A 27,548-nucleotide genomic window follows, 5' to 3' on the forward strand; every position below is an offset into this window, starting at 1 on the left:
GGTTTCATACACATACGTACTTTATATAGGCTCTGGTTTCGCTGACGGGTCTGCAGCAAGAAGGAAACGGAGAAAGTGAGAAGCAGGGAGCAGGGCGGGAAGGAAGGTCGTCGACTTTTCGAGTGCTAGTGTGAAGCCTCTGGAGATATTCAGAAGGAGAGGAGTAGATAGAGTGAAAGTGGTAGCAGACGGACTTGCGACGACGTAGGAGGGCTAGAAGGAAAGACTGGTCTCGAAGCTCAGTTCCTCGAGCGCTTGAAGTCCCCTTTGTTCCTCTTCCTCTTACCGTCTGAAACGGATCCACTAGGACGACGGTGTCCTTCTTGGTTTGAAGCGCTTAAGAAGGGAAGGCGGGCTAAAAGAACATGTAGCAACGAAGGGCTTCGTTCGAACGTCGACAGGTCGGATTGGACTGCAAACCGAACAAAGGGGTTGCCTCGGTGTTCGATGCTGAACTTTTTGGGTCCCGCGAGACGACGGAAAGTATCCGTGACTGTCGAGCTTACAGAAGGGAGGCTGTCGAAAAGAGGAGTTGAGAGGGGGGAGAACGAACGAAGGAAGAAGAAAAGACCGGACGGAGAGAGTAGAGGACCAAAGTCGACTCACGGAACTCCGGGAGCAAGTGGGGACGTATGCAAAATTAGACTGTCTCAAAGCAGAGCACAAAGAAAAGTCAAACAGTCAAAAGCCTGGGAATTCTCAGCTTCATTGGACGCGTCGGGCCCTTGCGGGCTGACCAAGACGCGTTCCCTTTCTTTCCTCTTTGACCTCTGCTTTGTTCTCTGCGCGTCCCTTCCAGCACACTCGGCCATGACGCAGCGTTCATTCCACTTTTTCTCCGTCACCGGCGAGGTTTTGCTCATCCTTAGAGGTAGAGTTGCCTGAGATGCTAGCTAAGCATCGAAGTCGGATATATATAATTCAAAATTCAAAATGGATTTAATGTAGAGGGAGGCAGGCAGAGGTTGGTAGAAGATTACAGTTCGAACAGATCCATGAGTTCTCGGCGAGTTTCTCGAGACGATGTTTCAACAAACGCTCCCTTGGCCTCTCCTTGCCTTTGTTCTCTCAGAGTTGGACCTTCTCGATGGCTCCCCAACGGCCTTTGTCTGTCTCTCTTCACATCGTAGCCGATGGTCGAAGCCAAATCGTCCAGGGTTTCATTCGACTCCGCGCGTCTTTCCTCGCTTCCCCTTGCGTGTTTGTATGAAAGTATTTGTACTTCAAACAAAGGGGATTCGGGTGAACGAAGAGAAGAAGGTGATCGGAAGCGTTGTAGAGTCTTTCTCGGCACTTGGAAGATCATCGTTGATTTGAGCGACTCATCCTTCTTCTTTTTTTCACTCGCCCTCGAGCAGTCTGTCCTCAATTTCACTCTTCCTCCTTCTCCCAACCCAACTGCATCCTCTCGAACACGTCGGTCGTCGTTGATTCTTTCGACTCGTCACAGCGCAGAACTCTCCTCCCCCCTCCTTTCTCCCCGATATCGCCAAACCTGCCTGGGCCCTCCCCACTCTCCCCCTCTTCTTCTCAACCAACTTCGACCAGCTTTGGAAGCTCTTCCGCAACCCTCCAGCATCCTCGAGACTTATCCCTTCGCTTCTCCCACTCAACAAACTCAGCAAAACATGCCAACGTCGGTCGCAGAAGAAGGGCAAGAAGAAGGAGAAGGGACGATGAGCTTCGGAGGGAAGATGGTCGATGAGGAAAACGCGATTCTCTCCCATCCCCCTCGCAGATATTACCTCGAGAAGCTCTGGGAGCTGGCTCCTCACTTCTGGGGTCGAGAATCTTCATCCGACTGTGCTATCAGTACGTTATCTACCGTTGTTTGCGAAGTTTGACCGGCCAGGGGGCATTGGGAGAAGGGACGGATCTTGGCTGACCTGTTCCTCTCTTCTCTCTCCCGTGCAGTTCTTCACCATGGAGAAAGCTCTACCACCTTCAATGTTCATCTGGGATACGTTGCTTATCAGAGTTCAGTTCTTCACGTGAGTCTGTCGCCTTTCTGCCCTTCGAGGAAGACAACGCGAGAGCGAGGTGAGCTTCAGCTGGAGGCTGACTCGGATCCACCACCTTTTCTTCGTCGAACAGAACGAGTTCATGGGACGACCAAATCCTACCTTCCGATCCTCTGCTCCCTCCTCCTACTCTACTCCTCTACCATCCCCTCCTCCGTCACCCAACTTTCCTCCCTCCCCTCTGGGAGCTCGACGAGACCTCGACTTCGACAAACCTACGATTCATCTCACCCTCCCAGACCCATCCTCCTTCGACCTCATCCTCCACTTTCTCTACTGGGGCAATGCCGCGGTAGTCGCGGATGCTTTGGATGGAGGCGTCTACTCGTGTGAAGGATTGATCGACAATCTGCGAGTGAGTTTCGTCGCGTTCTCACCTCTTTCCTCGACGTAGCGCCATTCCTGCCTCTGATTACAATTTCCGCGTTATCGTTCTGTTTAAAAGGTGCTCGGTATCGACTCTCCTCTCAAGGCCATCGTCGGCAGGTGGTGGATGCGAAACAACGCGCCGATCGCGAGGGAGTGTCCCGCGTCGCCTCAACGAACTCGTCTCCTCACACCTCCCTTCTCCGATTCCGACTCTCAATCCGGAACCTCGGAAGACTAGCTTCATCTCTTGTCTTCTTTACTTTCAATTTTTGTATCTCTTCGCATCCTCCTCTGCTTCTTATCACTCTCTTCGTTTCGACTTCTTGCTTTCTTGCTCTTTCTCGTTCTACCCACAGCTACGAACTCTCACGACCTATTCATACGATACTACATGACCATCTGCATCTAGATCCACTGCTCTCTCCTCGTGCGCACTGCGCAAGGACGCTCAGACTCGAGAAGAAGATAATGTTCCGAGGTCAAGCTCCTCCGTTTCCGACCCACCAGCAGATCCGCTTCAAAACCTCGGACACATCTTCTTGGGTGTATATCGGATCTCCTTTTTCGTATGGCTTGGTCGAGGGTCGAAGGTCGGGAACGTGGACGAACAGAACGGGGATGGAAGTGGATCCAGAGCGACGAGAGGCGGAAAGGGACGTCTGAAAAAAACGAGGAAGGAGTCAGTCTGGAAGAGGTCAACGTTAGAATCGAGAAGCCGACATGTTACTTACTGCGTAAATGAACTCGCACAGGTACCTCCCAGCGTCGTCGGACGTGGTGATGTGCTGAGAAGAAGGAACGATAAACGCGTCGTTCGATCAGCCCTCTCGCTTCCCTTTCCTTGACCTCATCAAGCTGTGTCAGACTTGATATCCTTCCCTTCGAACTGGAAGACGGATTCAAAACTCACCTCAACTCCCATCTCCTTCTCGAGCCAATCTCTGCATCCCTTCGCATCGACCGTCGTCCAAAGTTCATCCTCCTCCTCTTTCCCTCCAGCCCAATTTTCAACTCCATCCTTCGGAGCAGGCAGCCCATCCGACCCTGCCGAGATGTACCCTGACCTCCTGCCTCTTTGCTCGATCCTGACTCCACCTCTAAAGCGAGAAGCGACACCGCAGTGAATCATGGCGTCGAATTCTTCGCTTTCGGAAGAGGAGGGACGAGAGCCGCGATTTGAGTGTAGGAGACTGGAAGAGGGCCGAGGAAGGTGATCTCTACGCGCTTCGAGGATGGAGTGGGAGTGGTCGATGCGTCCAAGGGAGAGGAGGGCGAGAGAGGAGGAGGAGAGGACAGGAGGACGAGCTTGTCGAGTTTGGAAGCCGTGTCGGAGGAAGGATTGGTTCCAGGGTAGCCAGGGAATTGTCTGTGAGATCGAAAAGGATAAAAATAGGTCAGCTTCAATGCTCTTGAAGTTCTACGAGCGACAGGGACAAAGTAGGTCGACTTTACCCAAAGCCAGTGATCAAAAGACGAACGGTGATCTTCTCCTTCCTCTTCTTCTTATCCTCTTCTCCTTCTTGCTCGGAGCTGAAGGTGACTTGAGGCTTGTCATCGACCTGTGAGATCATATGAGAGACGAAGTCGAGTCAGAATCTGGGATGTGAGGGTTCTCGTCAACTGAGAGGGGAAGGAAGGAAGGGAATGTGAGCTCGCACCTTTGCTCTCTCCTCTTGCTCATCTCCTGCCTTCTTGATGACCGGGAAACCACCAACAACGGCAGCTGTCGCAAGAAGAACGATGCCGATAGAGAGAACGGTGAAAGACATCTCGAGAGGGGTGCTGGTGGTTGAAGGGGAAAAGGAAAGGAGGAGGAAGCCCGCCCGCCTTGTGCGTCCTTCGGTCTCCCCCGCCTCTCCATCGCGTAGAATTTCGCGAAAGCTGGAGAACTCAAGAGGTGGGCAAGCGACATATATATATCGGTCACACAACGCGTTCCTAGTCTAAGCGAACTGAACTTCCTCGACAATCTCCTTCTTCGGCAGGTCGATGACCAGCGACGTTGTTGTGGAGTGAGCGACAGCCTCGGGAACCTGGAACCAGCAGATGAAAAGAAGAGGACAGGAGTGAGATCATTCGATAACGATGGGGCCGAGGAAAAAGCTCGACTCACCAGCAAGATTGTCTGAGTCCCGTCGATCAACAGCGCAGGACCAACGATTTTGTCTCCGACGTCGAGCTAGAGATGAAGAGGAGCACCGAAGACGGAGCTTAGTCAGTGCACGATCGATTCGAGAGTGAAAGAGATAGGACGAAGAGCTCACGTCGCCGAGCAGGAAGACGGGAGTGTCCTTGACGCGTCCGACTTGGTCGAAGTACACACTGGCGGTCTCCTTCTTCTTCGATGGATCCACGTCCTTGAAGTTAAGGCTCTCCATCTCGAGGAGAGGCGATGGTGGTAGAGAAGAGTAAGAGGTTCCGACTCCTCGCTGTGAACGGAGGGCGCAGAGAGAAGGAGAAGGTCAGAAACGATCTTGACGAGCTCGAGAAACATAGGACGGGATACGAACACAACGGACGTCGTCGACTATGATGGTAGCCTTGAGGAAGGTGAAGATGACAGAGTCAGTCTTGATAGCATCGCCCGGAAGACGAGAAGGAAGAAAGGACAGCGACTAACGTTCAGTTTGAACCCGAACTCGAGAAGGTACTCAGCCTCGAACGCTGCTCCAAAGTCCTCTGAATCATTTGGCTGAATAGTCATGATCGAGGTGTCCGTACCAGTATACCTGCCAAGCAAACGAAGAAGAGTCAGCGTCCCGAGTTCTCTCTCTTCGACGCGTCGCCAATGAACGCCAAAGGAAATCAGACTCACCTCATGTTGAGGAACCTCTGAACCTTAATCCCCGAAGGCTCGAACCCTTGCTCCTCCAATCCAGCTTGACAGATCGCATCCAGCTTCGAGAGACGTTGGACGAGACCTGCTCGTTTCTCGAGGTTCCAAATCTCAGCCGAGGGTTCCTGGGTTTCGAATACTCGGTCGGAGAGAGCGAGACCGTAGGCGGAGAGGATGGAGCTGTAGCGGTGTATGATGATTCGTCGGATTCCGAGAGATTGGGCTGATTGGGAGAGAGAAGGAAGAGCTGGATGAGACGGGAGAAGGAGGCTGAGGCAGGAAGAGCAGCGACGAACCGATTTCGCAGGCATGTTGACCTCCAGCGCCACCGAAGGAGGCGAGACTGTATTACAAAAAACTAGGTTCAGCAAGAGTTGAAGAAGGAGAGAGGAAGGAGCTCGCTCATAGAGCGACAACGAAAGAAGAGACGCGTCCCCGCGTCGACGAGGAGCAAACGAGCCCAACTCACATGTGCTTCCCCAGATCAAATCCTCGAGCCTCCGTCAGGTTCCTGATAGGTCGAGCCATCGACTCGTTGGCGACTCGGACGAACCCATAGACCATTTCGTCGAGGTCTCCCTCCCATCCCGTCTCGTTCTTGATCTGCCGAGCCAGTACCTCGAAGGACCTCTCACTCGCTGAGGGATCGAGCCCCTCGTTCTCAGAGGCACCAAAGACCTGTTGATAAACGTCAGAGGCAAATAAGAAGGTCAGAGGGAGAGTACTTTCGGCCAGAGGGAAGAAGAGGGACGCTCGACTGACCTTGGGGAAGAAGGAAGGAACGAGTCGACCGAGGAAGAGGTTGGCATCGGTTAAAGCTAAGGGTCCTCCCTTTCGGTAACAAGCAGGTCCGGGATGAGCTCCAGCTGAGGCCTTCGGAGGAGAGGGGACGAAAAGAAAGGAAGACGATCGAAGTCAGGACGGGGGAGTTTCGAGAGACGCGATCAGAACGCCTCAACTCACCGGTCCAGCGAGGAAAAGACCGTTTCGGAAGGTCAAGCAGGATCCTCCACCAGCAGCAACGGTGTTGATGTCGAGCTGAGCAGAGTTGATGGTGATGCCAGCTGTTGTGGTTTCGTAGACCGTCTCGAATCGACCAGCGTATCTGCTCACGTCCGTGGATGTGCCTCCTATGTCCAGTCCGATGACGGGAGGAGGGTCCGAGGAAGTTGGAGAGTACGCGGTGAGAGCGCTGCCAGAGAGAGCGGGACGAAAGTCAGTTAGTTCGAACTCGAGCTCGACGGGAAGAGGAAGGGACGAGGCGACGCACAAACCGACCACTCCTCCAGCCGGACCTGATAGCAGCGACTTGAGCCCAGAGAATCCGTTGAGGTTTACAAGGCCACCTAGAGCGAAGAAACGAGGGAAAAAAAAAGTGAGCGTGCGTCTGCTCAGAGGAAAAGTGGGAGGAGCGAACCGTCGCTTCCCATGAACTCGACTCGCATGGCGTTCTTGTCGTTGTTGGGAAGTTCGAATCCGGAGAAGAACCCGTCGAGGTACTTTTGAAGCACAGGAGTCAAGTAGCTGAGCGTTCAGCAAGGACAAAAGAGAGAAGTGAGCCTCGGATTCGAGCGCAAACAGGCGTCGAAGAGGACTCACGCGTCGGCCGTCGCAGATACTCCACGGGGGACGGCTTTGATCATCCTGATAGATACAGAAGAGGAGGAAGTGTCAGCTAGAGAGATGTGTCAAGAGAATAAAGAGGAGAAAAAAGACTGACGGAAGAAGCTGAGACGAGAGCGAGATGTGCTCGAATCCAATCGACTCGGCGAGCTTTCCGACGAGAAGTTCGTGGTCTGGTGGATAAAGAAGTCAAGTCAGCGCCATAGAGACAAAGGGGAGCGGAAGAAGGCGACTCACCTGGGAAGGTATAGGAGTGGATGAAGATCACAGATAACGAGCGATAGCCAGCCTCGAAAAGGGCGACGAGTTTCGGACGGATCGCCTCGAGGTCGGGCTCCTTCAAAATCCTGACTGACTCTCCTGACAGTCCCCTCACCACTTTCCCACCCTTTCCAACCTCAGCCTGACCCTTGTACCCCCTCTCAACCGCATCTCCAGCCTCGTTCCAAACGATCGCGTTCTCCTCCGCTTTGGGGTCCGTCGTAAATCCAACGAGAGTGACTCGCTCGTCGATGGAGAGGACGGTGTCGTAGAGTTGGGAAGGACGGGAGATGTTGAGGTCAAAGATCTTGGGTCTCGATTGGTTTCCGATCAGGAGGAGGTCCTGGGAGAGACGCGGAAGGAATCAAAGTGAGCTTCGAGGTCGACGCGTTTCGAAGTGAGGAAGAGACGAAGCTGAATGAGCTTAAACTCACCTCGAACCCTTCGGTAATGAGTAAAGCGACCTTCTCTCCCGTCCGCTCGAGAAGACAGTTCGTAGCTACGGTGGTGGAGAGTCTCGTGTACTCAATCTTGGAGACGTCCAGCTTCTTCCCGCGAGGATGCCTTCTTCCTGTTGCGATCTCGAGAACTCGACGGATCCCTTCGACTGGAGCATCACCGTAGTTTGAGGGATCCACAGACACTGCCGAAGGAAGTACAAAGAAGTAAGAGACGGGCTTCCGGAAAGAAGACGAGGAGGGCGGGTAAGGTCGAGCTCCTCCCTCGCTCTACATCTCCATAGACTCACAAAGCTTGACGACGATCTCCTTCCTCCCATCAGCTGCTTCCGAAGTAACAGTGAGATCAGGATAAGACGCCCAAACGTCGGTGAACGTCCCTCCTCTGTCGATGGCGACTCGGATGGAGGCATCAGGGAGTTCTGGGAGGGGAGGTCTGGTGGAGAAAGAGGGCAAGGGTGAGCTCTCGATGGCTGAAAAGGAGGTGGATAGAACGGAATTAGACCCACTGTGTTGGTGGAGATGAGCTTGACCTTTGATCAAGAAGGGGAGTCAAGAAGAAGCGAGGAAAGAGAATCAGTTGCGAGGAAGGAGGACGAGGTTGAGGTCGGGGAGGAGAGATGGTGAGCTCAGAGCTCCTTCTTTCCCTTTAGTCTCTTCGGCTGAGATCTCCTTCGAAAGGTTCAGAGCTCTTACCTTTCAGCAGCGGATAAGATGGGACTCACATGTTGATGATAGGAGAAGGAGCTGAGAAAAGTTGTTCTGCGAGATAGACGTGGTTGAAGGCGAACGAGGGGAAGAAGTGAGAAAGAGCTCACGATCAGCGGAGGAGGGTGACTCTTCGACCTTTTGCCGACGGACATAGTGGCTTTCACCTGTAAGAGACAGCATTTACAGCTTAGATATCTCGGCGACCTATACAACTCGAGGAGAAAAAATGGTGCTAAGAAGATAAGCAGAGCTCTCCTTTTACCGAACAAAGAGGACCCCTCCTCCCCGAATCCAATCTCTTCCTTCCTCCCTCGAACCATCACCTCCTCGTCCATAATCTCTCGCATGTCTCCCGCTCCTCCTCGTCCAACGTCCAAACCGGATCCTATCGCCCTCTCTCTGTTCGCGAACAGATTCATGAGCGTCGCTGAGGTGCGTTCTTCGTCCGAGCGGGTTTGAGCGAAGAAGTCAAGCTCACCTCTCTCCTTCTCTCTCCAGGCGATGGGAAAGAGTCTACAGCAAACCGCAATCTCAACCAACATCAAAGAACGACTGGACTTTTCCTGTGCCCTCTTCTCGGACGCAGGCGAGTTGGTGGCGAACGCTCCTTTCATCGTAAGTAGAAAGTAAGCGGTCGAAAGATCGATGGAAGTGCTCATCGCTGTCTCCTCTCTTTCTTTCCTCCCAGCCCGTTCACCTTGGATCGATGTCCTTCGCCGTCAAGTATCAACTCAAGCTTCACGGCCCTGAACTCGCTCCAGGCGATGTTCTTCTCACCAACTCTCCATCGGCCGGAGGATCGTGAGTCCTCCTCCGTCGCTGTTCTTTCCTCCTCCCTTTCGCTGACTTCTCTCCGTTCTCCTTCCTCAGTCATCTTCCAGATATCACCGTCATCACTCCCGTCTTTGCCCCTTCTTCCAATCCCTCAGATGCTCCCAAGATCATCTTCTTCACGGCCTCGCGTGGGCATCAAGTCGACGTGGGAGGAATCTTACCTGGATCGGTGCGTCGTCCCCTTTCCTTCCTCTCCTACCACCTAAAGCTGACTCGAAGCTCTTTCTTTCACTCCTCGTGGATAGATGCCTCCAACTTCAACAACTCTCTCGGACGAGGGAGCCTGCATCGAGTCCTTCTTCGTCGTCCGAAGGGGAGTCTTCAACGGGGAAGAACTTCGTCGTCTCCTCGTCGACGTACCAGCAGAGGCTTCTGGAAGTTCTGGATGTCGATCTTTCTCGGACGTGCAGTCGGACCTGAAGGCTGTGAGTTTATATCTCTCCTTCCGTTCCTCTCTCGCTGGCGTTGAAGCTGAACTTTCTCCCTCCCTTTCGCCTTCGTACTCGTTCTTCTCCAGCAAATCTCCGCCAACCACAAAGGAGCTCAACTGATTGGGAAGCTGATCCAAGACTTCTCGCTTCCAGTCGTGCAGGAGTACATGGCGAGTCTTCCTCTTCTGCTTCGTCGAATCGGACGCCCCCCTGCCTTCGAGCTGACTCTTTTCCTCTTTCAGGATCATATCCGAGACAACGCTGAGATCGGAGTTCGAAACCTTCTCAAAAGAACTGCCAAAGAGCTTGGTTGCGTTCTGGAAGCGAAGGATTTCATGGACGACGGATCTCCAGTAGGTCTTTCTTCCTCTTCATCCTCCCGTTCGACGCGTCTCGTCTCTTCCAGAGCTGATCTTCTCTCCTCCGCTTCTCAGATCCAACTCAAAGTCACCATCGATCCCGAAGAAGGAAGTGCTATCTTCGACTTCGCTGGTGCGCAATCCTCTCTTCTTTCTTTCACATCGCTTCCTTCTTCCTCGTCGTCTGATTCCGACTCCTCGTTCCGCTCTTTCATTCGCAGGTACCGGTCCTGAAATCCGAGGCTGCTGGAATGCTCCCACTTCCGTTTGCCACGCAGCCATCATCTACTGCCTCAGGGCAATGTGTGCTGTAGACATGCCGCTCAATGGCGGTTGTTTAGCTCCCATCACGGTTGAGATTCCTGACGGATGTTTGCTCGCTCCTTCGAAGGAAGCAGCTGTATGTGGTGGGAACGTGGTCACTAGTCAGAGGATCACAGACGTCGGTAAGTTCTTTCGAAGAGGGTGCTTTTCGAGGCTGATTTGAGCGAGACTGACGAGCTCGTTTCGCTTCTGTTTTGGGCCTCCAGTTCTTCGAGCTTTCAACGCTGCGGCTGCTTCTCAAGGGTGCTGCAACAACTTGACTTTCGGAGCTGGTGGGAAGAACGAGAAGACGGGGGAGATCGACTCAGGATGGGGCTATTACGAGGTGAGTTGACCTCGTCCTTGTTTTGCTCGACGCGTCGAGATTTCTCCCTCCTCGCCGTCGACGCCTAAGCTAATCGTCCTTTTCTTCCAACAGACTATTGCTGGAGGCTCTGGTGCTGGACCTACGTGGAATGGAACGTCAGGGGTGCACGGTGAGTCCATCTCTTCGCTCGACGCTTCGACGACGTTTCTGTCTCCTCTTCCCGTGCTCGAATTATCGACATCCCACTAACAAAATCCCTTCCTGCCCCTTCTACCTCTTGAAAGTGCACATGACAAACACGCGCATCACCGACCCCGAAATCCTCGAGCGTCGCTATCCCGTTCTCCTTCATCAGTTCAGCATCCGAAAAGGGTCGGGGGGCCAGGGAGAGTTCAACGGAGGAGACGGAGTGATCAGGGAGTTGGAGTTCACGGAACCGCTGCAGGTTTCGATCCTTTCTGAGGTGAGTCTAAACCAAACGGTTCCTTCGGATGCTTCGACCATGTCTTGCGCTTGAGACGACGAGAGGACGCGTCGAAGCTGACCCTCGTCTTGGTTTCGTGTTTCGGCCTTTCCAGCGACGAGTCCACGCTCCCTTCGGTCTTCACGGAGGTCAGCCTGCTTCCTGTGGACTCAACCTCTGGATCAAGGCGCCGACGGAGGAGAACCCTACGCCTAGGACGGTGAACATCGGAGGGAAGGCGACGGTGAAGATGGGAGGTTCGTTGTTTACCGTTTTCGCTTTTCTTCTTCTTCCTTTCTCTTCAAAGAATCTTCGAAGCTGACTTGCCTCGCCCTCCTCGTACCGACCTTTTTTGCAGCTGGTGATCGCCTAGTCCTTCACACACCTGGAGGAGGAGGATGGGGAGTGCCTTCGGACGAGGAGAAGGTCGAGGCGAAGCAGCATCCGGCGACGACGGTGGGTTGGGGACCGAGAGGGTCGTTGGTTGATTACTCGGATCGTCAGGCTGGATTCTGATTTCCTTCTCGATACAAATGTAGTGTCTTATGAACCTGTTCGAGGGGAGGGAGGAAGAGCAAGAGTCGAAGAGGGAGCCGTGTTGATCGACGCGTCCGTCCGCTCTCTTTCCTTCTCTGCGTTCTCCCTTCTCTCTTCTGGATCGATCTTCTTGAAAAACAGAGAGCCGAAAAGCTCTAAACGTGTAGTCTATGAAACTTGCCTCCTTCTCAGTTTCAGGGTCGCTCGGAGCGAAGATGAATCGACATAGGTTCCGGAGTCTTCTTTTCAGCGAAGGGGGAGGGGGGGCAGGGGGAGGCAGAGGAGGAGGCGAAACTCGAACGAACCGAAGCTGCTTCCAACGCCAACAAGCAGCTTGGAAGGAATCGTTTCGGATAGAACTTCTCGTCACTGGACACGAATATGGTTAGTCGCTCTTTCTACTTTGGTCGTGAACCAAGCTTGGAGGGATGAAGGATGGGAGGGAGGAGGAGGAGGGAAGCGGACGAGGTCGTGAAGCTTGAAAGGAGGGGACCAGCATGGGTCCTTCGTTCTTCGCTTGCTTCCCCCTCCAGGCCCAGGAATTATGGCAGAACGGATGTTGGAGGCTGTATCCCTTATACCTCCCAAGTCTCGCTCTCTTTCGAGCTCAGCGACGGTAGAGAACGAGCGAGGAGACGATGGTTTCTGAGCTCGTCGTGTCACCTCCTCCTCCCCTTCGCGCCTCCTTCTCCTTCTTTCGAGCTCTTGACTGATCCTACTTTCTCCATCGCTCGTTACAGAAACACCTTAAGAAGTCTCTCGTGAGTCTCTACCTCTGGATTCTACTCGGATGCTGAAGGGAAGGAGCGAGAAGGAGGAGGGAAGGAAGGAGAACAAACGTCCGGCTCGAACCACGTCCCCCTCCGGTCCAAGTTTCCATCCCTCAAGAGCTTAGTCTCGAGAAGGGAAGCTTTCTCAGGCACTGACCAATCTCAGTAGGCTGAGCTGCTGGTACTACTGGAGGAAGGGGAGTTGAGCGAGCTCGACTCAGCCCATCGTCGAAGCTCACCTCCCCTCCTTCTCCTTCCTCCCCCTTCCCTCCCTCGCTCCCGTCGATCTTGAACCTGCTCTCCCACCTTCCTTTCCTACTCGAGTATGAACACAGCAGACTGACCTTTCTCTTTGCTCTGTTAATCACAGCTCGCTCGTACCAAGTCGTCTCACTCGGACGACAAGAACGCCAAACCTAAAGCTCCCTCTCCCACTCCTCCCATCGTCCCCTCCGCCGTTCCCTCTACCAACAACGCCAACAAGCCCACCCCTTCTCTCCCCGTCAACGGATCAGCCACAGCTGCCAAACCCACCTCCCCTTCCTCCTCAACCTCAGTCCCATCAACCTCTGGTTCCTCCCTCGACGCAGGAGCCTCGTCTTCCTCTCGAGCTCAACAACCTCCAACCACTCCCGAACGGAAGACCTCCAACCCAACTCACATCACCTCTCCAGCTCCTCCTACCGTAGTGGTCTCAACGTCGGCAGAGGACATGGCTGTCGATTCTAAAGCAGCAACAGGACGAATCCCTGGAGGAGGACCTCCCAGCGGAACTTTGGGAAGGCTCAGGAGCGGGTCGCCGGATACGATTCCCACTGCTGGAAAGACTCCTAGGAAGCAGAGGAGTAGTCGGTTCCATGTGTCGGACAGGGTGGTGCTGGAGAGACTTCCTGGTTTCAACGGTGAGCTCGTTTCTTACTTCCTTCCTCCTTGAGATTCGTCGCCGAGAGCTCACCTCTTCCTTTCTCGCCCTTGCTCCTCCTCCTCCGTATTTCCTACCGAAAGATGTGGCACCAGCGGATCAGACGGAGCTCTTCATCCGAAAGCTTCAGCAGTGCTCGGTCGTGTTCGACTTCAACGACGCTAGTGCGGATCTCCAAGGGAAGGGAATCAAGGGACAGGCTCTTCACGAGATGCTCGAGTACATCACTACTCCTCGAGTAGCTATCCCAGAGCAGGTCTACGTAGAGGTCATTGCGATGGTGAGTCGCGGTTCAAAGGACACGCGTGATTGAGGCTGAGAGCTGACCTTCTCGTTCGCGTCCTCTTCGTCCCTCCCTCCCAGTTCGCCTCCAACCTCTTCCGATCGATTCCTCCTCAAGTAAACCCCTCGGGAGCTGCCTTCGACCCCGAAGAGGACGATCCCATCGTACGTCCAGGTTTTTGTCGCGTTTCCGGTTCGAGGACGAGTCGAGGCTGACTTCCCGACCCTCTCCTCTCCCTCCCTCCCTCCCTTAGCTCGAGCTCGCATGGCCTCATCTTCAAATCGTCTACGAGTTCTTCCTTCGGTTCATCGAGTGTCCCGACTTCAACCTCAACATTGCCAAGAAGTATATCGATCAACGCTTCGTTATCCAGGTGAGTCGAACTTCGAAGCAGAACACGTCGAGCTTCGACGAAGCTGACCCTCCTGCTCCGATCCTCCTCTACTCCCTCTTCCAGCTCCTCGAACTCTTCGACAGCGAAGATCCTAGGGAACGAGACTTCCTCAAGACGACGCTCCATCGAATCTACGGTCGCTTCCTCAACCTCCGAGCCTTCATCCGTCGTTCCATCAACAACGTCTTCTTCCAGTTCGTCTACGAAACCGAACGTCACAACGGAATCGCCGAACTCCTCGAGATCCTCGGAGCCATCATCAACGGATTCGCCTTCCCTCTCAAGGAGGAGCACAAGACCTTCCTCACTCGAGTCCTCGTTCCTCTCCACAAAGCCAAATCCCTCGCCCTCTACCATCCTCAACTCGCCTACTGTGTCGTTCAGTTCCTCGAGAAGGACTCGACCCTTACGGAGGAGGTCCTGCTCGGTCTGCTCGGATACTGGCCCAAGGTCAACAGTCCGAAGGAGGTCATGTTCCTCAACGAGGTCGAGGAGATCTTGGACGTGATCGAAGCCGTCGAGTTCGTCAAGATTCAGGTGCCGTTGTTCCAGCAGCTTTCGAGGTGCATCAACTCTCAACACTTCCAGGTCGCCGAGAGGGCGCTCTACTTCTGGAACAACGAGTACATCGTCAACCTGATGGGAGACAACATCGCTGTCATCCTGCCGATCGTCTTCCCTGCGCTGTACCAGAACTCGAAGGCTCATTGGAATCGGTGAGCTCTTTCTCCTCTCCTCGTTCACTCTCCCTCATCCTAGTTCTCGACGAATGGGGAGCAAGGTGGGCCCGCGTCGTTGCCGATCGAAACTGACGACGTACTCTTCCTTCCCCTCCTTCTTTCTTGACGGCCCTCAGAACGATCCACGGAATGGTCTACAACGCTCTCAAGCTCTTCATGGAGATCAACCCTACTCTCTTCGACGACTGCACCAGCCATTACAAGACCTCTCGTCTTCAGTTCGTCCCTTCTTTCTCGCCGTCGCTCTCTGCCTTCCTCAGCTCGACGTCGTTATCGCTGACACTTCTTTCTCGCTCTTTCCTCTTTTCTGCAGAGAACAACGTAAAGCTCAGACGAGATATGACGAGTGGGAGGCTCTCCGAACCGCAGCCATCGCCAACTGGACCTCGGCAGGACACGTCGGACCTCTTCCCAAAGCCCTCAGCACCCCCCCTCCTCCTCGACCACCACCCCCTCCCGAGGACGAGGAGATGACGGACGTCTCGATGGAGCTTCACAACCAGATGGGACTCGATGCTCTCGAAGCCGAGGGAACAGCTGCTTTCCAGATGGAAGACGTGAGTTTCGACGCGTCTCGTTCCCTCCTTTCTCGTTCTGTCCTCCAGTTCCTTCCACAGTAATGCTGACCTCTGGCCGCCCCTTTTCCTTCTCCCTTAGCCCCCCATCGACCAAGCGGAGTACATCCCTCAAGGAGACGACGTCGACATCGAGGAGAAGGACGTCCCCTTGACCGCCACGCCCACGAAGGAATCCGTCGCTCCCAGCAACTCCTCCCCTCTCGGCGGGTCCTCCCACGTTCGTCGGAAGAGTACCCTCCCTCTCGATCCTCAGGTCCTCAGGGATCTTCAGAACCATCGGTCGCTCGAGTAAAGAGGTCGCTTTTCGGTTGGGAGGTCGAGTTGGCGAAGGATCCTCTTGTGTGGCCGTCCTTCCTTTTGCTTTTGCTCTTCTGGAACTGATGGTGGTTGTAGTTTTACCCCTGTTTCTTCCTTCGCTTTCTTTCTTTCTCCCTCGTTTTTGCATCTGCCTCTCTAGCATAGCCAGGTCTCGTTGATCTTCGAACCTCGCTCGAGTCTCTGTTTCCGTTCGTCGCTGTTTCTTTCTTCACCTTAACATAGCCAGGATTTGCATCAACTCTTTACGGATCTGTTTTTGACCTCGGCGATGCTGAAAAATCTGCGGATCGTGGACCGACGCTGCAACAAGGAATCAGCGAGCTCGATGACATGTTCAACGAAAAGGCGAACTCCCGTCTTCATCGTTAACACTGACCATCACACCCACTCAGATCAACTCTCTACCCTTCTCTTCTCCGTCCAACTTTCTACTCCATCTTCCTCCCAACACCGTCACCAATCTCGAACCAAACCCAAATGTCCTCCGTCGCTTCCTCCTCTCGACTGTTCACTCCTTTGAAGCTGGGCCCACAGGCGATTCATCGCATCGCCCTCGCTCCTCTGACCCGTCTGAGGAACTCTCAAGAGAATCAGGTTCCCGGAGCGATCGTCGCTGAGTACTACGAGCAGAGAGGTCAGTTCCATCAGCAGGTCGATGTCGGTCGAGCTTTGAGCTTGAGCTTCGTTCATTGCGAGCTTCCTCCCTCCGACTCCCCCTTAGCTGACTCCGTAAATTTCTCTTCTTCGACTACTGTAGCTTCCGAAGGAGGCCTTCTTATCTCTGAGGCTACCACCATCTCCAGGGAAGCGTGAGTCCTCTTCTGCTGCTCACAAAACTTCGCCGACTGCCCAGGCCCCTTTCGAGCTTCCTTGCTCCTCTCGCTTTCCTCCGCGCTCCGCCCTCGTTCGTCGAGCTCACCATGATCCTCTGTCACATTTTTTGGCAGTGGAGGATACGCTGCTGCTCCAGGTGAGAATTTTCAGGCTCTGAACCCCTAAGGATGAGCTCGTCGAACATCGAGCTCGCTCAACTGGCCTCTTCTCTTCTTTTTCTCTAGGGATCTACACTCCCGAACAGATCGAGGCCTGGAAGGATGTTACCTCCAAGGTCCATGCGAAGGTTGGTCTTGACTTCTTGCCTTTTTTCAGCCCCATCGAGCTAAATTTCCTTTTCGGCTTTGTCGTTTGGTTTTTGGGATTGGAAGGGAGGGCTCATCTACCTCCAGCTCTGGGCTTTGGGAAGAACGAACCAGGGAGGTCAGCCTGGGATCGAGACCGTCTCTGCCTCTGCTCTGCCTTTGAAGGGAACCACCATCGTTCCGAGGGAGTTGACCGTCGAGGATATCGCTCGTGAGTTGCGACGCGTCGTCTTCTCCCTCGTTTTCCGTCTCGTGCCCATCTCTCTCTTTGAAACTGACCCAACTCTGTCGGCACCCTCTTCTTCGTAGGATAGGTCCGGAACTACAAGCAAGCTGCCCTGAACGCTATCGAGGCAGGATTCGACGGAGTGGAGATTCGTTCGTCTCATTCTCTCTTTCTCGTCTCCCTCTTCTTCTTCTTCTGACTCACAGTCGTCCCCTTTTTTTTGATGCTTCGCTCTCAGACAACGCCAACGGCCAACTCCCTGATCAGTTCCTTCAATCGGTCTCCAACAAGAGGACGGACGCGTACGGAGGGTCGCTGGAGAACCGAGCTCGATTCCCCCTCGAGATCGCTCGAGCAGTCACTGAGGCTGTCGGACAGGAGAGGACTGGTATTCGGCTGTCTCCCTGGTCTTCGTCCCAAGTGAGTAGACTTCCGCCTCTTTTCTACCTCTCCGATACGAAGCTGATTCACTGCTTCGACGCGTCTCCTCTTCAGGATCAACTGGAGCCGCAGCCGAAGGAGACCTTCGGATTCTTCACCAAGGCTCTAGTCTCCGAGTTCCCTAAGCTCGCTTATGTTCACTTCACGGAGGCTGTCAACGAGAAGGGACTTTCTGAGGAGAACCTTCCTTCAAATGACTACGTGAGTTCAACGTCCTTGTTTCCTCTTTCTGTTTCGTTCGATCGCACAGCTCTAAACCCCTGCCTCTAAACCCCCGCTTTAACACTCTCAGTTCCGAGCGATCGTCCGAGGCATCGACCCCGAGACGCTCCCTGGGAAGCCAATAACCATCTTCGAAGATCCGAACGTCGCCCACCCAACTCTCTTCCTCTCAGCCAGTGAGATATTTTGACTTCTTTCCCGATTGAACCATCCCATGCTGATTCGTTTTTTTCTCTTTCCTCAGATGGATTCACTCGAGAGCGCGCTGTTACTCATGGAAATAGGACAGGAGACGTCGTTGTCGTGAGTTTCGAACCTTTCTTCCTCCTCACCTCTCCCGCATATGCTTACTAACTCCTCTAGTTACATCGTTCCAGTTCGGACGTTTTTTCATCGCCAACCCTGATCTGCCAGCTCGGATTCGAGAGGGAATCGAGTTCGCTCCGTACGACCGGTGCGTCTTCTCTTCTTTGCATCGTCTCGCCGTGACTGATCCCGTGGTTTTGATCTATCAGGAACACGTTCTACACTCCTGGACCTGTCGGATATACCGATTACCCAACTGCTGTCAAGGCTCAGGCCTAAATGCTCAAATCTGGAATGGCATCGATGCTTGTTTTCGTTTTTGGATCTGCTCGTTTTCGTCTTTGGATCTCCTTCATTACAGTACCTAATTTGCAGCTTAGATCTCCGCGTTCAAGACAGATTATATGGCCTTCTATTTCATTGCTTCTTGGGATATCTTTGCTGGTGACGGACAGGAGAGCGATCAAGAGAGACGCGTCGCAGTTTCCTTCGACGCGTCGAGGCTGGTCTTTCTTCTTCATCTAAATCTCGGGAATAGAAAGCGGATAAGGAGTAGAGAAGTAAGAAGCTACGTAACTCGAGATAGAAGCCCAAGATGCATGAGCTGGTCCTATAGCTCTTCCGAAGAGAAGAGAAGGTGGAGGAAGAGACCCCCACAACGAGCGAATGGAGAGTTCTTGAAATCAAGAGCTCACCTTTCTTCTCCTTCTCCTTCCAAACCACCACTCCCACCCCCCTCCTCACTTCACTATGGCAACCTCCTTCCGATCCTCAACAGCTCCTTCCCTCCTTCGTTCACTTCGCACTCCTCGCCCTCGACTCTCTCGTTCCATCGCTTCCCCTTCGACCTCGACGGCCGCCTCCTCCTTTCGACGCTTCCTTCCGTTGGCGCTCATCGTCTCTCCCCTAGCCGCCTACTATGCTTACTCTTCGTTGAGGGTCGTTCAACTGGATAGTGCTCAGCCGGCAGCGGGAGGAGGAAAGACAGGAGGGAACGAGAGGGTGATCAGTCTCGAGGAGCTGAAGACGCATAACACCATCAAAGATGGACTCTGGGTTGCTATCAGAGGCGATGTCTGGGAGTGAGTATCTGCTCATCTCATCTCATCTCATCTGAGATCACAGCAGCGAAGAAGAAGAGGAACTGAAGCTGATCAACCTCCGTTTCTTCCATCCTCTCTTCAGCCTCACCGACTACCACCAGCATCACGTTCGTCCACGCCGCTTCATCGTCTCAGGGTAGCTTTCCAAGCTAACCTTTGTCCTTCTGACTAATTCTACCAGCCTGGAGGACCTCAGGTGATCCTCAAAAACGCAGGGAAAGAATTGACCAAATTCTTCGTCCACGCTCACGGTCCCAATCTCAACCTACACGACCAGCTGGATCCTTCGAAGCTGATGGGACGGCTCGAGGGCTACATAGTGCCGGTTAAGGCTGGGAAGAAGGAGAGGGTCGTGGAGAAGATGAAGGTCGAGAGGAGGGAGCCAACGACGACGAGCTAGTTAGACGCTGAGGAGAGACGCGGTGTAGAGACTCTCAGGACAATTTTCTAGATCTAGATAAGTTTTTGTTCTCCGTTTTGTTCTATCAAGATCCGAGAGGCAGGGGCGGTATCCCCTTCGAAGGAAGCGCGAAAAAAAAGGGACGCGTCGGTACCCAACCCCTTTAACAAAGCCTTGCTGACTTCTCAGGAAGGCGTTCATCGAACGGTTGAGTTATCCCTCAAGATACTCCAGCCTTCATCTCAAGAAACGGGCCCTCGACGAAAGAAATGCCTCGTCCGGCAGCGAAAAAAGACGCGTCGCGTTCCTCCGGCTCCGTCCTGACGCGCCATGCGTCTCTCTCTTTCCGTTCCAAAACTCATGCTGAGCAGAAAACAAGGAAGCTTCAGCTTTGACTTTACATTCGACCACCACGACCTGTCAAGCTCAACGCGGCAAATGTTTTCTCCCACCCAAATTGCACCGAGAGCTCTCTTCCCACCCCTCTCCTCCAGCAGAAGGTACGCCAGCAGCTCTCCAAAGGAGAGTACTTCTGAGAGGTTGAAAACTCTCTACGAGAATAACAAGATGTTGGTGGTGTGTCCTCTGTTTTGCGAGGTCGGGAAGAAGGAGGAGAGCTAAGGCAGCTCGACGCGCGTTGCTCGCTTCTTCGCTGATATCATTTCGCCTGATCTTTGTAGTGGCTCGCAGTGGGAGCTGAGACGACGGTGCACACCATAGGAGTGAGTTTTGGCTCGTCTATCGCACGGGTTCGCTGTCGTTTGACGAGCCGACGCGCCCTCGCCCACAAGAGAGATTTCCACCGCTCCGTTACCATCCATCAACCTAGCGACTGGATTGCCTTCTTCCACCCCGGACGAGGGATCCTCGCAGCTGGAGACCAAGCGGAGGAGAGGAGATCTTTGGTCCAAGAGCTCAACATCAACGACGGAGAAGCAGCCGATCCTCCTCCCTCCCTGAGACCCAGGAGGACCTCCTTCCCGAATCTCAAGCGTATATGCTTACTCCACTCTCCCGTAACCTCCTCCTTGCCACCAATCCGATGGGATCCTCGTTCCTCGTCCATCGCAGCAGAGCTCGAACGACCTCATCTTCGAGCGTTCAGGGCCCTCCTTTCTTCCTCTCCCAACATCAACACCATCTCCCTCTCGATCTCCAAATCCTTCTCAGCGGATATCTACCGAAACAGGATAGCGAGCTTCATCCCCGAGGAGGCGAAGACGGTCCTCTACATGGATTCGACCGTCAGCTCGTTCGATTCCGTTCGAAGTGTGCTCGTCGTTCACGAGGCGGGTGCGAAGGAGGTTTGCCTCGTTGGGTTCGGGGGCGAAGCTAGGAGGGAGACGCTGGAGGGGGTGGGGAAGAGGAGGGAGGGGTGGGGAGGGAGGGACCATGGGTTTGTGAGGTGGAAGTGGGTAGAGCAGGGCGAAGGCGAGGTGAGCTTCGACGACGCGTGAGTCTCGTTTCGTTTGGTTGTCTTTCTTTTGTCTCTCTCCTTTCAGTTGGATGCTTTTTCTCAGATCTCCTACAGCTGAACCCCTTTCTATCCTTCCTTCATCGTTTCAGATATCTCAGCTCGTGAAAAATTCGCTTCAACTCGTCATCAAACTCTCTCGTCGTCCAACTCCGACGCCTCTCGACCTGTTCACCATCTCTCTCTCTCCCAACCACCACCCCATCCCTTCTTCAAATGCACTCCCTGTCCGTCCACTTCTCTCCCTCCGCCGTCGTCTTCTACACCCAAACCGGCCCAGGACTTCCCTCCTTCCGTGCATCGTCCTCGTCATGCTGACTCTTCTGGTCGGCTCTATGGGATACACGTCGATAACGGTCTTTGATCTGGTTCTGGTGGTCGTGCTGGTTGGGTGTTGTGCTGCTGCGAAGTGGGAGGAGAGGAGGGAGGGTGGTGAGGGAGTGGGAGGGTCGATGGAGTTGGGATTGGGAGAGCGAGAGGGAGGGAAGGGAGATGGGGGTGGGAAGCTCGTAGGGTATTAGACGGAAATCTGGATTGCTTTGTTGTGTTGCAGTGGCAGAGGAGAAGAAAAGGAATCGAAAGATCTGAAGGGAGAAAGGACGCGTCGGACGGGCTTCCGCCCTCGCGACCCTGCCGCCTTAGCCCCGATTCTTTCAGACTGCAGATAGATTTTCTCGAGGCACTGAACCCAAACGACATTTTTTTTCTTTCTCCACACTTTCAGTTCCAAACAAGATTTTCTTCTTTCGATTTTTCAACTCTCTCACTCTCCCCTCCGATCAAACCCGCCTCGTCTCCTCCCCTCAACCACCTCCTTCTCCCCTTCTCCCCTTCTCCTTCAACCCAACGATGCGTGTAGCCACTTCCCTCCTTCGAGCTTCTGCTTCGAGATCTGTGTGAGTAGATTCTTCCATTCCAACCTCTGCTTGACTGAGAAGAAGAAGAAGAGAAGGAAAAGAAGGGAACGAGAAAGCTGACCTCCGTCCGTCCGCTTCCATCAGTTCGTCCTTCTTCCCCACCACCCTCCCTTCCGCTCTTCGACAGTTCTCTACTTCTTTGAAGCTCGATGCTGGTGAGTCCAATCCAGTCTTATTTTGAGAAGGTCGTTGAAGAAGGGAAGCAGAAGCTCATCTCTCGCTCGTTCGGTTTGACGGTCTTCTGGTTCGCTCAGAGCGGATCAAGGTCCCTACCATGGTAAGTTAGCCTCTTCGAGCTCGGTTTTTTCGCTCAGGCACAAGCTCACCCTTTTTTCTTCGCTTGTATGTTGTCAGGCCGAGTCCATCACCGAGGGAACCTTGAAAACGTGGTCCGTCGCTGTTGGGGATCAGGTCGCTCAGGATCAGGAGATTGCGTGAGTCTCTGGGTCATCTCCTCCTCCCTCCTTCGAAGCCGAAGAAGCTGACCGCATGTACTCCTCTCCTATAGCACCATCGAGACCGACAAAGTGAGCTCTCCTTACCCCTCCTTCTAGATATTGCAGAAAGAACGAAGCTCGCCCAGCTGACCTCGCTCCTCCTTCCGATTCGCTTCCCTCTCCCTTCAGATCGACGTCTCTGTGAACGCTCCTTTCGCTGGAAAGATCCTCGAGTTCCTTTCGTCCGAGGAGGATACCGTCACCGTTGGTGCGGATTTGTTCGTGATGGAGGCTGGAGAGGGAGAAACCTGTACGTCATTCGTTCCTCCTCCCTTCGTTTCCTTCTCTTCTTGCTCTACACCTCCCCAAACCCATTCAACCAAGCAACTGCGACTCTCCTATACTCAACGACTTGCCCCAGCTCGACGCTCTCGCTCTTTCGACCTTTGTTTGCTCCTACAAGCTGACTCTCCCCTCTTGCTCTCCTCCTTCCGTTCGAACCCGCCCTCCCTCCAGCGTCGAAAGCTGCCCCTACCGAGGAGTCGTCCAAGACCGAGTCGGAACCCAGTAAAGAGCCCAAGGAGGTTTCATCGTCGTCGCCCAAGGAGGATAAGCCCAAGGCTCCCGAACCCGACAAGGCTGCTCCTGCGAAGAAGGAGGCTCCTAAGCCCAAGAAGGAGGAGCCTAAGAAGGAGGAGACTGCTGCTTCGAAGGGAGATAGGACTGAGACTAGGGTGAGTGCTTGTTCTTGAGGATTTGGGGGTGAGCGTTGTTCGAGAGGTCGTCTGGAGAGGTCGCAGGCGTTGTATTTGAGCTGGAAGGGAGAAGGAGAGAGCGATCTGACCTTCGTTTCTCCTTCGCTTCCTCCCTTGTCCTCTCCTTTCTTCCCTCGCTGTTCCTCAACCCCTTCGCTCCCCTCGCATCCACCTCTCCACCACCACCCATAGGTCAAGATGTCCCGAATGCGCCTGCGAATTGCCGAGCGTCTGAAGCAGTCCCAGAACGCTGCCGCTTCCCTCACCACCTTCAACGAGATCGACATGTCCTCCCTCATGGAGTTCCGATCCCTCTACAAGGACGCCATCCTCAAGGAGGAGGGAGTCAAGCTTGGATTCATGAGCGCTTTCGCTCGAGCCTCGGTTCTCGCCCTGCAGGAGATCCCCGGAGCCAACGCTTCGATTGAGGGAGAGAACGGTGAGTCTTTCGTTCCAGCTTCTCGAGGAGCCGGTTGCGAGGTGATGCTGGGCTGAAAGGCTTGAGTGGGAGTCGGAGAGGGGGAGAAGGGATAGTTGGGAAAGAGAGGCTGAAGAAGGACCGGAAGGGAAGGAAAGGAGTTCGAGCTGACCTTCAACCTTTCTGTCCTCGCTTTCGCAGGAGGAGACACCATCGTCTACCGAGATTTCGTCGATCTTTCTGTCGCGGTCGCTACCCCCAAGGGTCTCGTTACCCCCGTCGTCAGGAACATCGAGAAGCTCGGTTTGGTTGAGATCGAGAGCGCCATCGCTGAGCTCGGAAAGAAGGTGAGTCTCGACGCGTCTCCTCTTTTTCTCCGTCGTCTTCCGTTCGCTGACTCTCGATTGTTTGTTCGATAGGCTCGTGATGGAAAGATCACCATGGAGGACATGTCGGGAGGAACTTTCACCATGTGCGTCTTTCGATCTGCTTCTCTTCTCGACGAAGAACGCTCGAGCTGACTTGTCTTTGTTCTTCTTTCCATTCAGCTCCAACGGAGGTGTCTTCGGTTCCCTCTTCGGTACTCCCATCATCAACCTTCCCCAGGCTGCCGTTCTCGGTGCGTTTCCATTTCCTTCCTCCCTCCACTCTTCGGATCTCGACGAACTCTGAACTCACGCGTCCCTCCCTTTTCCCTCCTTTGTTTCCTCTCCTTCAGGTATGCACAACATCACCGACCGAGCCGTCGTCGTCAAGGGACAGATTGTCGTCCGACCCATCATGACCGTCGCTCTGACGTACGATCACCGACTTCTCGATGGACGAGAGGCCGTTCAGTTCTTGGGTGAGTCCAAGTCCAAGTCGTCCTCACTTTGCTTCGTTTCAAATCGAATCACAAACTGACTCCTTCTCTTCGCTTCTGATTTACGTTCGGCCTCACAGTCAAGATCAAGCAGTACATCGAGGATCCTAGGAAGATGCTCCTCAGGCCTCTTTAAATGGGAGTCGAGTTGGTTCTTGAGGAGAGAAGGAGCTGAGGGAGAGAGGGGTTTCTTTGGTCGGATCTTTTTTTATGACAGAGATGTCTTCATTCTGGTAGAAAGCGCACCGCTTGGTTTCGAGTGATGAGGAGAGAGAGCGGCGAAGAGCTCGTTGACGACGAGAAAACGGGAGGGCAGGGAGAATGCAAAGGGGAGGGAGGGGGGGGGGGACGTGAGACGCGCGGCGAGGAGCGTGCTTGCTGAAGCACCACCTTGGAACCGGTTGGAACAGCTAGGTCAGGAGAGAAACTTCTTCCGGTAACTCCTCGGTTTCTTCATCTAGCCGATATCGACTGTCTGCTGACGTTCTTTCGTTGCTTCGAAGCTTGGAAACAAAAACCAGAGGTCGCCGTGCCCGTCGTCCTCCCTCCTCTCCCTCCAACCACCATCTCCCCTCCCTCACTCCTCACCACCACAGCAACAAGACGCCCACCATGTCCTCCTCTCTCTTCACCATCGCTCAATCCCTCGTTCGCGCCATGAACGAGATGGATCTTGACAAGATCGCCCCCTCCCTCCACCACGATTTCCACCACCGCGTGTTCCCTGCCATCATGCGACCTGCAGGCGTCCCTGAGGAGGGAGCTGGTAAGGAACTTTGGCTTATGAGAGCGAAGGGTTTGTCTGGGTTGATTGGGAGCGGGAGTCTTGGTGTGAGTCGTTCAGCGGTGGAGGAGATGAGCCCGTCGCGACGCACCCGCTGACTTTCCCTCCTCTCTTTCCTTTGTTTCGCAACGATGTAGATCAACATCGACGACCCTATCAGTGTCGTCGAGAGCGCGGATAGTGTAGTCCTTCTCGTGAGTCCTACACGTTCTCGTTTTCTCTCTCGTTTCGAGATCTGAGTGCTGACCTTCGACGTTTCGAAACAACAACAACATCAGGTCAACTCCGATGGAAAGCTCAACGACGGGACCAGCTTGAAGCTCGAGTACGTTTACATCTTCAAGTTCAAGGATGAGAAGGTCATCTCGCTTGATGAATTCTTGGTGAGTCTGTCGTTCGAGCTGAAATTGAACGAAGAGAGAGGAAACGGATGGAACGCTGACTCGGTCGTTGGGCTTTCTGTAGGACTCGGCCGGCGCCATTAAGGCTTTCCGTCCATCTGCTTAGATTTAATAGGAGATACGAGTTCTTGGTTTGGAAGTAGCCTTCCGACTTCGATGTTACAAAGAAGGACGATTCTGTCGACGCGTCGTTTTCTTCCTTATTCCCCCGCAAGCTCCTGATCGCAAGATTCCGTCACAGAGAAGTCCATACATCATCTCTTCCTCCAATTCCAATCTATCACTGAAGTAGGCTTTTCTATCTGCGTCTCCCTTCCCGTCGCCGTCTCATCGCCTTCCACGCCCTCCCCAACCTTTTGCCCAATCCCACTCCCTTCCTCGTCGTCCCCAGTCCAAATACTCTCCCACTCTTTCGCATGTGCACTACCAGCTTCCTCCTTCACGTTGATCCCCTGCAACCCCACCATTCTCACTCGACTCCTTTCGGGAACCAAACTGATCATCGACGCGTCGTCGCCACCCGGTCCCGATCCAAAGACGCGTCGAATCGAGATGTCCCAGTTTATCCAGGACCATTTTGACTTCAGAGCTGGCCAAGTACTCGAGCTCGTCGACCATCCCCAAGAGCAGAAGGGTCCGGAGAAGAGGGAGCGAGAGGAAGAGGTTGGGAGGGAGGGAGAGTGAAAGGAGTGGATGCTGAGAAGAGGGAGCGAGGAGGGAGAGTGAGTTTGGAAAAGGTGAGAGGTTTGTTGGTGATATCGATCTGATTGAGAGGAGCGAAATGTGATTCGGTTGAGGTCCAAAGGCGAAGAAGTGCTCGGGCAAAAAAGGGGACGGCGACGCGACTTACAAAAATCCTTTGCAGGGACGAGATCAGACTCGAGAACGATCGCAGCTTCAACCTGATAGAGATACATATACCCAGTTTCAGTATGCTTCGAACATATTCATGGGAAAAGAGAGGAAAGAAGCGACGCACCTTCAAACTCTCGAAAGCGAACCCGAGCAAGAACTTGATGTTGGCTGAAGTCGCGTATTCATTTGTGATGAAGGGACCGGGAATTCCATGCCAGGGAGGTTTGTGGTTCAAGATGATGATGTTAGAGGGCGTCGCGATTGACTTGAGAAGAGAGGAGAGGCGTTGGGAGGGACAATCAACCGAGAGGACCAAGAGCGTCTGCAGGCAGAGGCAACGAGCGAGATGTTTAGTTCAGCCCTCGTCTGGTCGAGATGCTCAAAGCCTAGTAGACAAAAGAAAAGAGAAAGAAACTGACCTCGTTGGCTCCTTCCATCCTCTCGAGCCCTTCAAGAACCTCCTTGAAATACTGCAGTCGATGAGAGGAGCGAGCGCAGACGGGGACGAGGATCGGGAGCAGGTTTCCCCTCTTCTCAACGACTCGAGAGTCCCAGATGCCATCCCTGACAGCTACAGAGAGAGCTGAAGCTCGCTGGGCTGCTTCGAAACGAGAGTACTCCCACCTCGAGAGAAGGAGGAAGAGGACGACCGTCGAAAGGAAGAGGAGGAGGAGTTGGAGAGCACGTCGCTGGCGAGAGGGGAAGTGGGTGCTGCCTCCACCATGGAAGGGAAGTCGAAGGAGCATGTAGAAGTTGAGAGAGAAGAGAAGAAAGGCCGAGGTGTTTCAAGCAGAGGCCAAGAACGATGCTACACGCCGTCCCCTTTGACGACGAGGCGTGAGCGTTGAGACTTGAGTTTCAGGGGCAGACGAAATCAAGCAGATTTCTCATATCCTGAAAGGAAGGATCTTGAGATTCGAGATGAAATGAGGGCAGGCGAGTTGAGGCGAGTCCACAGGGGAGCTCCTCCGGCAAAACAACAAGAACACGGACTCGACGCCGAGTCTCGACGAGTCCTTCTTCGCGGTACGTTGGTTCTCCTGGGATTCCGCTGGAGCCACGAGAGCTTTTGCTCACCCATGTCGAGGGGATATGTAACCGAGAGGTCGTCTCGACGGAACAGAGGGATCGGCATGAGCTTTTTGTGTCGTCGACGCGTCCCGTATCACCAAAGTTCGTCGCCCTTCAATTGAGAAGAGGAAGGATGACCGATACCCATCGCGCATCGTCGACGATTAGCTACGAGATCGAATAGGGAGGGTTGAATAA

The 27,548-nt window shown here is 53.9% G+C and overlaps 10 protein-coding genes across 10 annotated transcripts; 7 read left to right on the forward strand and 3 right to left on the reverse strand.

The window, feature by feature from the left end:
- Positions 1–1,628: 1,628 nt before the first annotated feature.
- BDY24DRAFT_412657 (uncharacterized protein) lies at positions 1,629–2,628 on the forward strand (the record flags this gene model as incomplete). The annotated part of the gene is made up of 4 exons (XM_076643092.1): positions 1,629–1,812; positions 1,915–1,991; positions 2,095–2,376; positions 2,467–2,628. The coding sequence occupies 4 exons, from the start codon at positions 1,629–1,631 to the stop codon at positions 2,626–2,628; spliced, it is 705 nt and encodes a 234-aa protein (XP_076499638.1).
- A 116-nt stretch (positions 2,629–2,744) lies between these two features.
- On the reverse strand, positions 2,745–4,235 carry BDY24DRAFT_379828 (uncharacterized protein). The gene is made up of 5 exons (XM_076639095.1): positions 4,049–4,235; positions 3,869–3,949; positions 3,301–3,756; positions 3,122–3,175; positions 2,745–3,049 (listed from the first exon to the last, which is right to left on the reverse strand). Exons 1-5 carry the CDS (start codon positions 4,157–4,159, stop codon positions 2,870–2,872), a joined length of 882 nt encoding a protein of 293 aa, XP_076499639.1. The 5' UTR covers positions 4,160–4,235; the 3' UTR covers positions 2,745–2,869.
- A 50-nt stretch (positions 4,236–4,285) lies between these two features.
- OXP1 (5-oxoprolinase) lies at positions 4,286–8,412 on the reverse strand. The gene is made up of 19 exons (XM_076639096.1): positions 8,294–8,412; positions 8,078–8,101; positions 7,859–8,004; positions 7,545–7,753; positions 7,087–7,453; positions 6,947–7,022; positions 6,826–6,870; positions 6,644–6,750; positions 6,497–6,572; positions 6,190–6,418; positions 5,989–6,099; positions 5,696–5,904; positions 5,523–5,569; positions 5,206–5,449; positions 5,011–5,119; positions 4,901–4,930; positions 4,655–4,819; positions 4,504–4,569; positions 4,286–4,423 (listed from the first exon to the last, which is right to left on the reverse strand). Coding segments are annotated over exons 1-19 (2,352 nt in total). The 5' UTR covers positions 8,296–8,412; the 3' UTR covers positions 4,286–4,333.
- Positions 8,413–8,594: 182 nt separating this feature from the next.
- BDY24DRAFT_379835 (5-oxoprolinase) lies at positions 8,595–11,547 on the forward strand. Its single transcript, XM_076639097.1, has 14 exons — positions 8,595–8,711; positions 8,778–8,894; positions 8,968–9,080; positions 9,150–9,282; positions 9,359–9,538; positions 9,631–9,714; positions 9,787–9,897; positions 9,979–10,036; positions 10,125–10,349; positions 10,434–10,552; positions 10,646–10,703; positions 10,819–10,997; positions 11,113–11,254; positions 11,356–11,547. The coding sequence occupies exons 1-14, from the start codon at positions 8,625–8,627 to the stop codon at positions 11,511–11,513; spliced, it is 1,764 nt and encodes a 587-aa protein (XP_076499641.1). The 5' UTR covers positions 8,595–8,624; the 3' UTR covers positions 11,514–11,547.
- A 264-nt stretch (positions 11,548–11,811) lies between these two features.
- Positions 11,812–15,802, forward strand: BDY24DRAFT_358877 (protein phosphatase PP2A0 B subunit gamma isoform). Its single transcript, XM_076637835.1, has 10 exons — positions 11,812–11,918; positions 12,275–12,295; positions 12,675–13,206; positions 13,310–13,506; positions 13,590–13,673; positions 13,763–13,882; positions 13,967–14,619; positions 14,760–14,861; positions 14,957–15,200; positions 15,301–15,802. Exons 1-10 carry the CDS (start codon positions 11,916–11,918, stop codon positions 15,511–15,513), a joined length of 2,169 nt encoding a protein of 722 aa, XP_076499642.1. The 5' UTR covers positions 11,812–11,915; the 3' UTR covers positions 15,514–15,802.
- A 214-nt stretch (positions 15,803–16,016) lies between these two features.
- Positions 16,017–18,152, forward strand: BDY24DRAFT_337123 (alkene reductase; the record flags this gene model as incomplete). The annotated part of the gene is made up of 11 exons (XM_076637267.1): positions 16,017–16,173; positions 16,297–16,348; positions 16,487–16,509; positions 16,598–16,659; positions 16,745–16,906; positions 16,993–17,056; positions 17,143–17,324; positions 17,400–17,550; positions 17,749–17,870; positions 17,945–18,021; positions 18,083–18,152. 11 exons carry the CDS (start codon positions 16,017–16,019, stop codon positions 18,150–18,152), a joined length of 1,122 nt encoding a protein of 373 aa, XP_076499643.1.
- A 437-nt stretch (positions 18,153–18,589) lies between these two features.
- Positions 18,590–19,481, forward strand: BDY24DRAFT_379842 (cytochrome b5-like heme/steroid binding domain-containing protein). The gene is made up of 3 exons (XM_076639098.1): positions 18,590–18,955; positions 19,059–19,083; positions 19,158–19,481. Exons 1-3 carry the CDS (start codon positions 18,624–18,626, stop codon positions 19,374–19,376), a joined length of 576 nt encoding a protein of 191 aa, XP_076499644.1. The 5' UTR covers positions 18,590–18,623; the 3' UTR covers positions 19,377–19,481.
- Positions 19,482–21,651: 2,170 nt separating this feature from the next.
- On the forward strand, positions 21,652–24,586 carry KGD2 (dihydrolipoyl transsuccinylase). The gene is made up of 13 exons (XM_076639099.1): positions 21,652–21,746; positions 21,852–21,922; positions 22,022–22,044; positions 22,122–22,201; positions 22,276–22,294; positions 22,394–22,514; positions 22,721–22,938; positions 23,152–23,398; positions 23,579–23,724; positions 23,797–23,849; positions 23,926–23,996; positions 24,096–24,221; positions 24,320–24,586. The coding sequence occupies exons 1-13, from the start codon at positions 21,700–21,702 to the stop codon at positions 24,373–24,375; spliced, it is 1,278 nt and encodes a 425-aa protein (XP_076499645.1). The 5' UTR covers positions 21,652–21,699; the 3' UTR covers positions 24,376–24,586.
- On the forward strand, positions 24,587–25,621 carry BDY24DRAFT_379851 (nuclear transport factor 2 family protein). The gene is made up of 5 exons (XM_076639100.1): positions 24,587–24,675; positions 24,743–25,070; positions 25,161–25,217; positions 25,302–25,406; positions 25,489–25,621. Exons 2-5 carry the CDS (start codon positions 24,852–24,854, stop codon positions 25,528–25,530), a joined length of 423 nt encoding a protein of 140 aa, XP_076499646.1. The 5' UTR covers positions 24,587–24,675; positions 24,743–24,851; the 3' UTR covers positions 25,531–25,621.
- On the reverse strand, positions 25,594–27,461 carry BDY24DRAFT_235173 (uncharacterized protein). The gene is made up of 4 exons (XM_076636670.1): positions 26,699–27,461; positions 26,404–26,601; positions 26,275–26,326; positions 25,594–26,187 (listed from the first exon to the last, which is right to left on the reverse strand). Exons 1-4 carry the CDS (start codon positions 27,023–27,025, stop codon positions 25,679–25,681), a joined length of 1,086 nt encoding a protein of 361 aa, XP_076499647.1. The 5' UTR covers positions 27,026–27,461; the 3' UTR covers positions 25,594–25,678.
- Between the last annotated feature and the right edge of the window lie 87 nt (positions 27,462–27,548).

The sequence above is a fragment of the Mrakia frigida genome, assembly GCF_051309035.1.
Source record: "Mrakia frigida strain ATCC 22029 unplaced genomic scaffold BDY24scaffold_5, whole genome shotgun sequence".
Taxonomy (NCBI): Eukaryota; Fungi; Basidiomycota; class Tremellomycetes; order Cystofilobasidiales; family Mrakiaceae; genus Mrakia; species Mrakia frigida.

Coding starts and splice junctions, on each gene's coding strand:
- BDY24DRAFT_235173 (XM_076636670.1), bottom strand. CDS start 27,025: ATGCTCCTTCGACTTCCCTTCCATGGTGGAGGCAGCACCCACTTCCCC. Junction 26,327..26,403: donor TCGCTTTCGAGAGTTTGAAG/GTGCGTCGCTTC, acceptor TATCTCTATCAG/GTTGAAGCTGCGATCGTTCT. Junction 26,188..26,274: donor CGTCCCTGCAAAGGATTTTT/GTAAGTCGCGTC, acceptor CCTCTCAATCAG/ATCGATATCACCAACAAACC.
- BDY24DRAFT_379828 (XM_076639095.1), bottom strand. CDS start 4,159: ATGTCTTTCACCGTTCTCTCTATCGGCATCGTTCTTCTTGCGACAGCT. Junction 3,757..3,868: donor AGAGGAAGGAGAAGATCACC/GTTCGTCTTTTG, acceptor TCGATCTCACAG/ACAATTCCCTGGCTACCCTG. Junction 3,176..3,300: donor AGAAGGAGATGGGAGTTGAG/GTGAGTTTTGAA, acceptor CCTTCTTCTCAG/CACATCACCACGTCCGACGA.
- BDY24DRAFT_379842 (XM_076639098.1), top strand. CDS start 18,624: ATGGCAACCTCCTTCCGATCCTCAACAGCTCCTTCCCTCCTTCGTTCA. Junction 18,956..19,058: donor ATCAGAGGCGATGTCTGGGA/GTGAGTATCTGC, acceptor TCCTCTCTTCAG/CCTCACCGACTACCACCAGC. Junction 19,084..19,157: donor CCGACTACCACCAGCATCAC/GTTCGTCCACGC, acceptor TAATTCTACCAG/CCTGGAGGACCTCAGGTGAT.
- BDY24DRAFT_358877 (XM_076637835.1), top strand. Junction 13,883..13,966: donor ATCAACGCTTCGTTATCCAG/GTGAGTCGAACT, acceptor TCCCTCTTCCAG/CTCCTCGAACTCTTCGACAG. Junction 15,201..15,300: donor CTGCTTTCCAGATGGAAGAC/GTGAGTTTCGAC, acceptor CTTCTCCCTTAG/CCCCCCATCGACCAAGCGGA.
- BDY24DRAFT_379851 (XM_076639100.1), top strand. CDS start 24,852: ATGTCCTCCTCTCTCTTCACCATCGCTCAATCCCTCGTTCGCGCCATG. Junction 25,071..25,160: donor TTGGGAGCGGGAGTCTTGGT/GTGAGTCGTTCA, acceptor GCAACGATGTAG/ATCAACATCGACGACCCTAT. Junction 25,407..25,488: donor TCTCGCTTGATGAATTCTTG/GTGAGTCTGTCG, acceptor GGCTTTCTGTAG/GACTCGGCCGGCGCCATTAA.
- BDY24DRAFT_379835 (XM_076639097.1), top strand. CDS start 8,625: ATGTCTCCCGCTCCTCCTCGTCCAACGTCCAAACCGGATCCTATCGCC. Junction 8,712..8,777: donor GATTCATGAGCGTCGCTGAG/GTGCGTTCTTCG, acceptor TTCTCTCTCCAG/GCGATGGGAAAGAGTCTACA. Junction 9,539..9,630: donor TGCAGTCGGACCTGAAGGCT/GTGAGTTTATAT, acceptor GTTCTTCTCCAG/CAAATCTCCGCCAACCACAA.
- OXP1 (XM_076639096.1), bottom strand. Junction 8,005..8,077: donor AGCTCATCTCCACCAACACA/GTGGGTCTAATT, acceptor TTTCTCCACCAG/ACCTCCCCTCCCAGAACTCC. Junction 6,100..6,189: donor GTCTTTTCCTCGCTGGACCG/GTGAGTTGAGGC, acceptor TCTCCTCCGAAG/GCCTCAGCTGGAGCTCATCC.
- KGD2 (XM_076639099.1), top strand. CDS start 21,700: ATGCGTGTAGCCACTTCCCTCCTTCGAGCTTCTGCTTCGAGATCTGT. Junction 23,997..24,095: donor TCCCCAGGCTGCCGTTCTCG/GTGCGTTTCCAT, acceptor CCTCTCCTTCAG/GTATGCACAACATCACCGAC. Junction 24,222..24,319: donor AGAGGCCGTTCAGTTCTTGG/GTGAGTCCAAGT, acceptor TCGGCCTCACAG/TCAAGATCAAGCAGTACATC.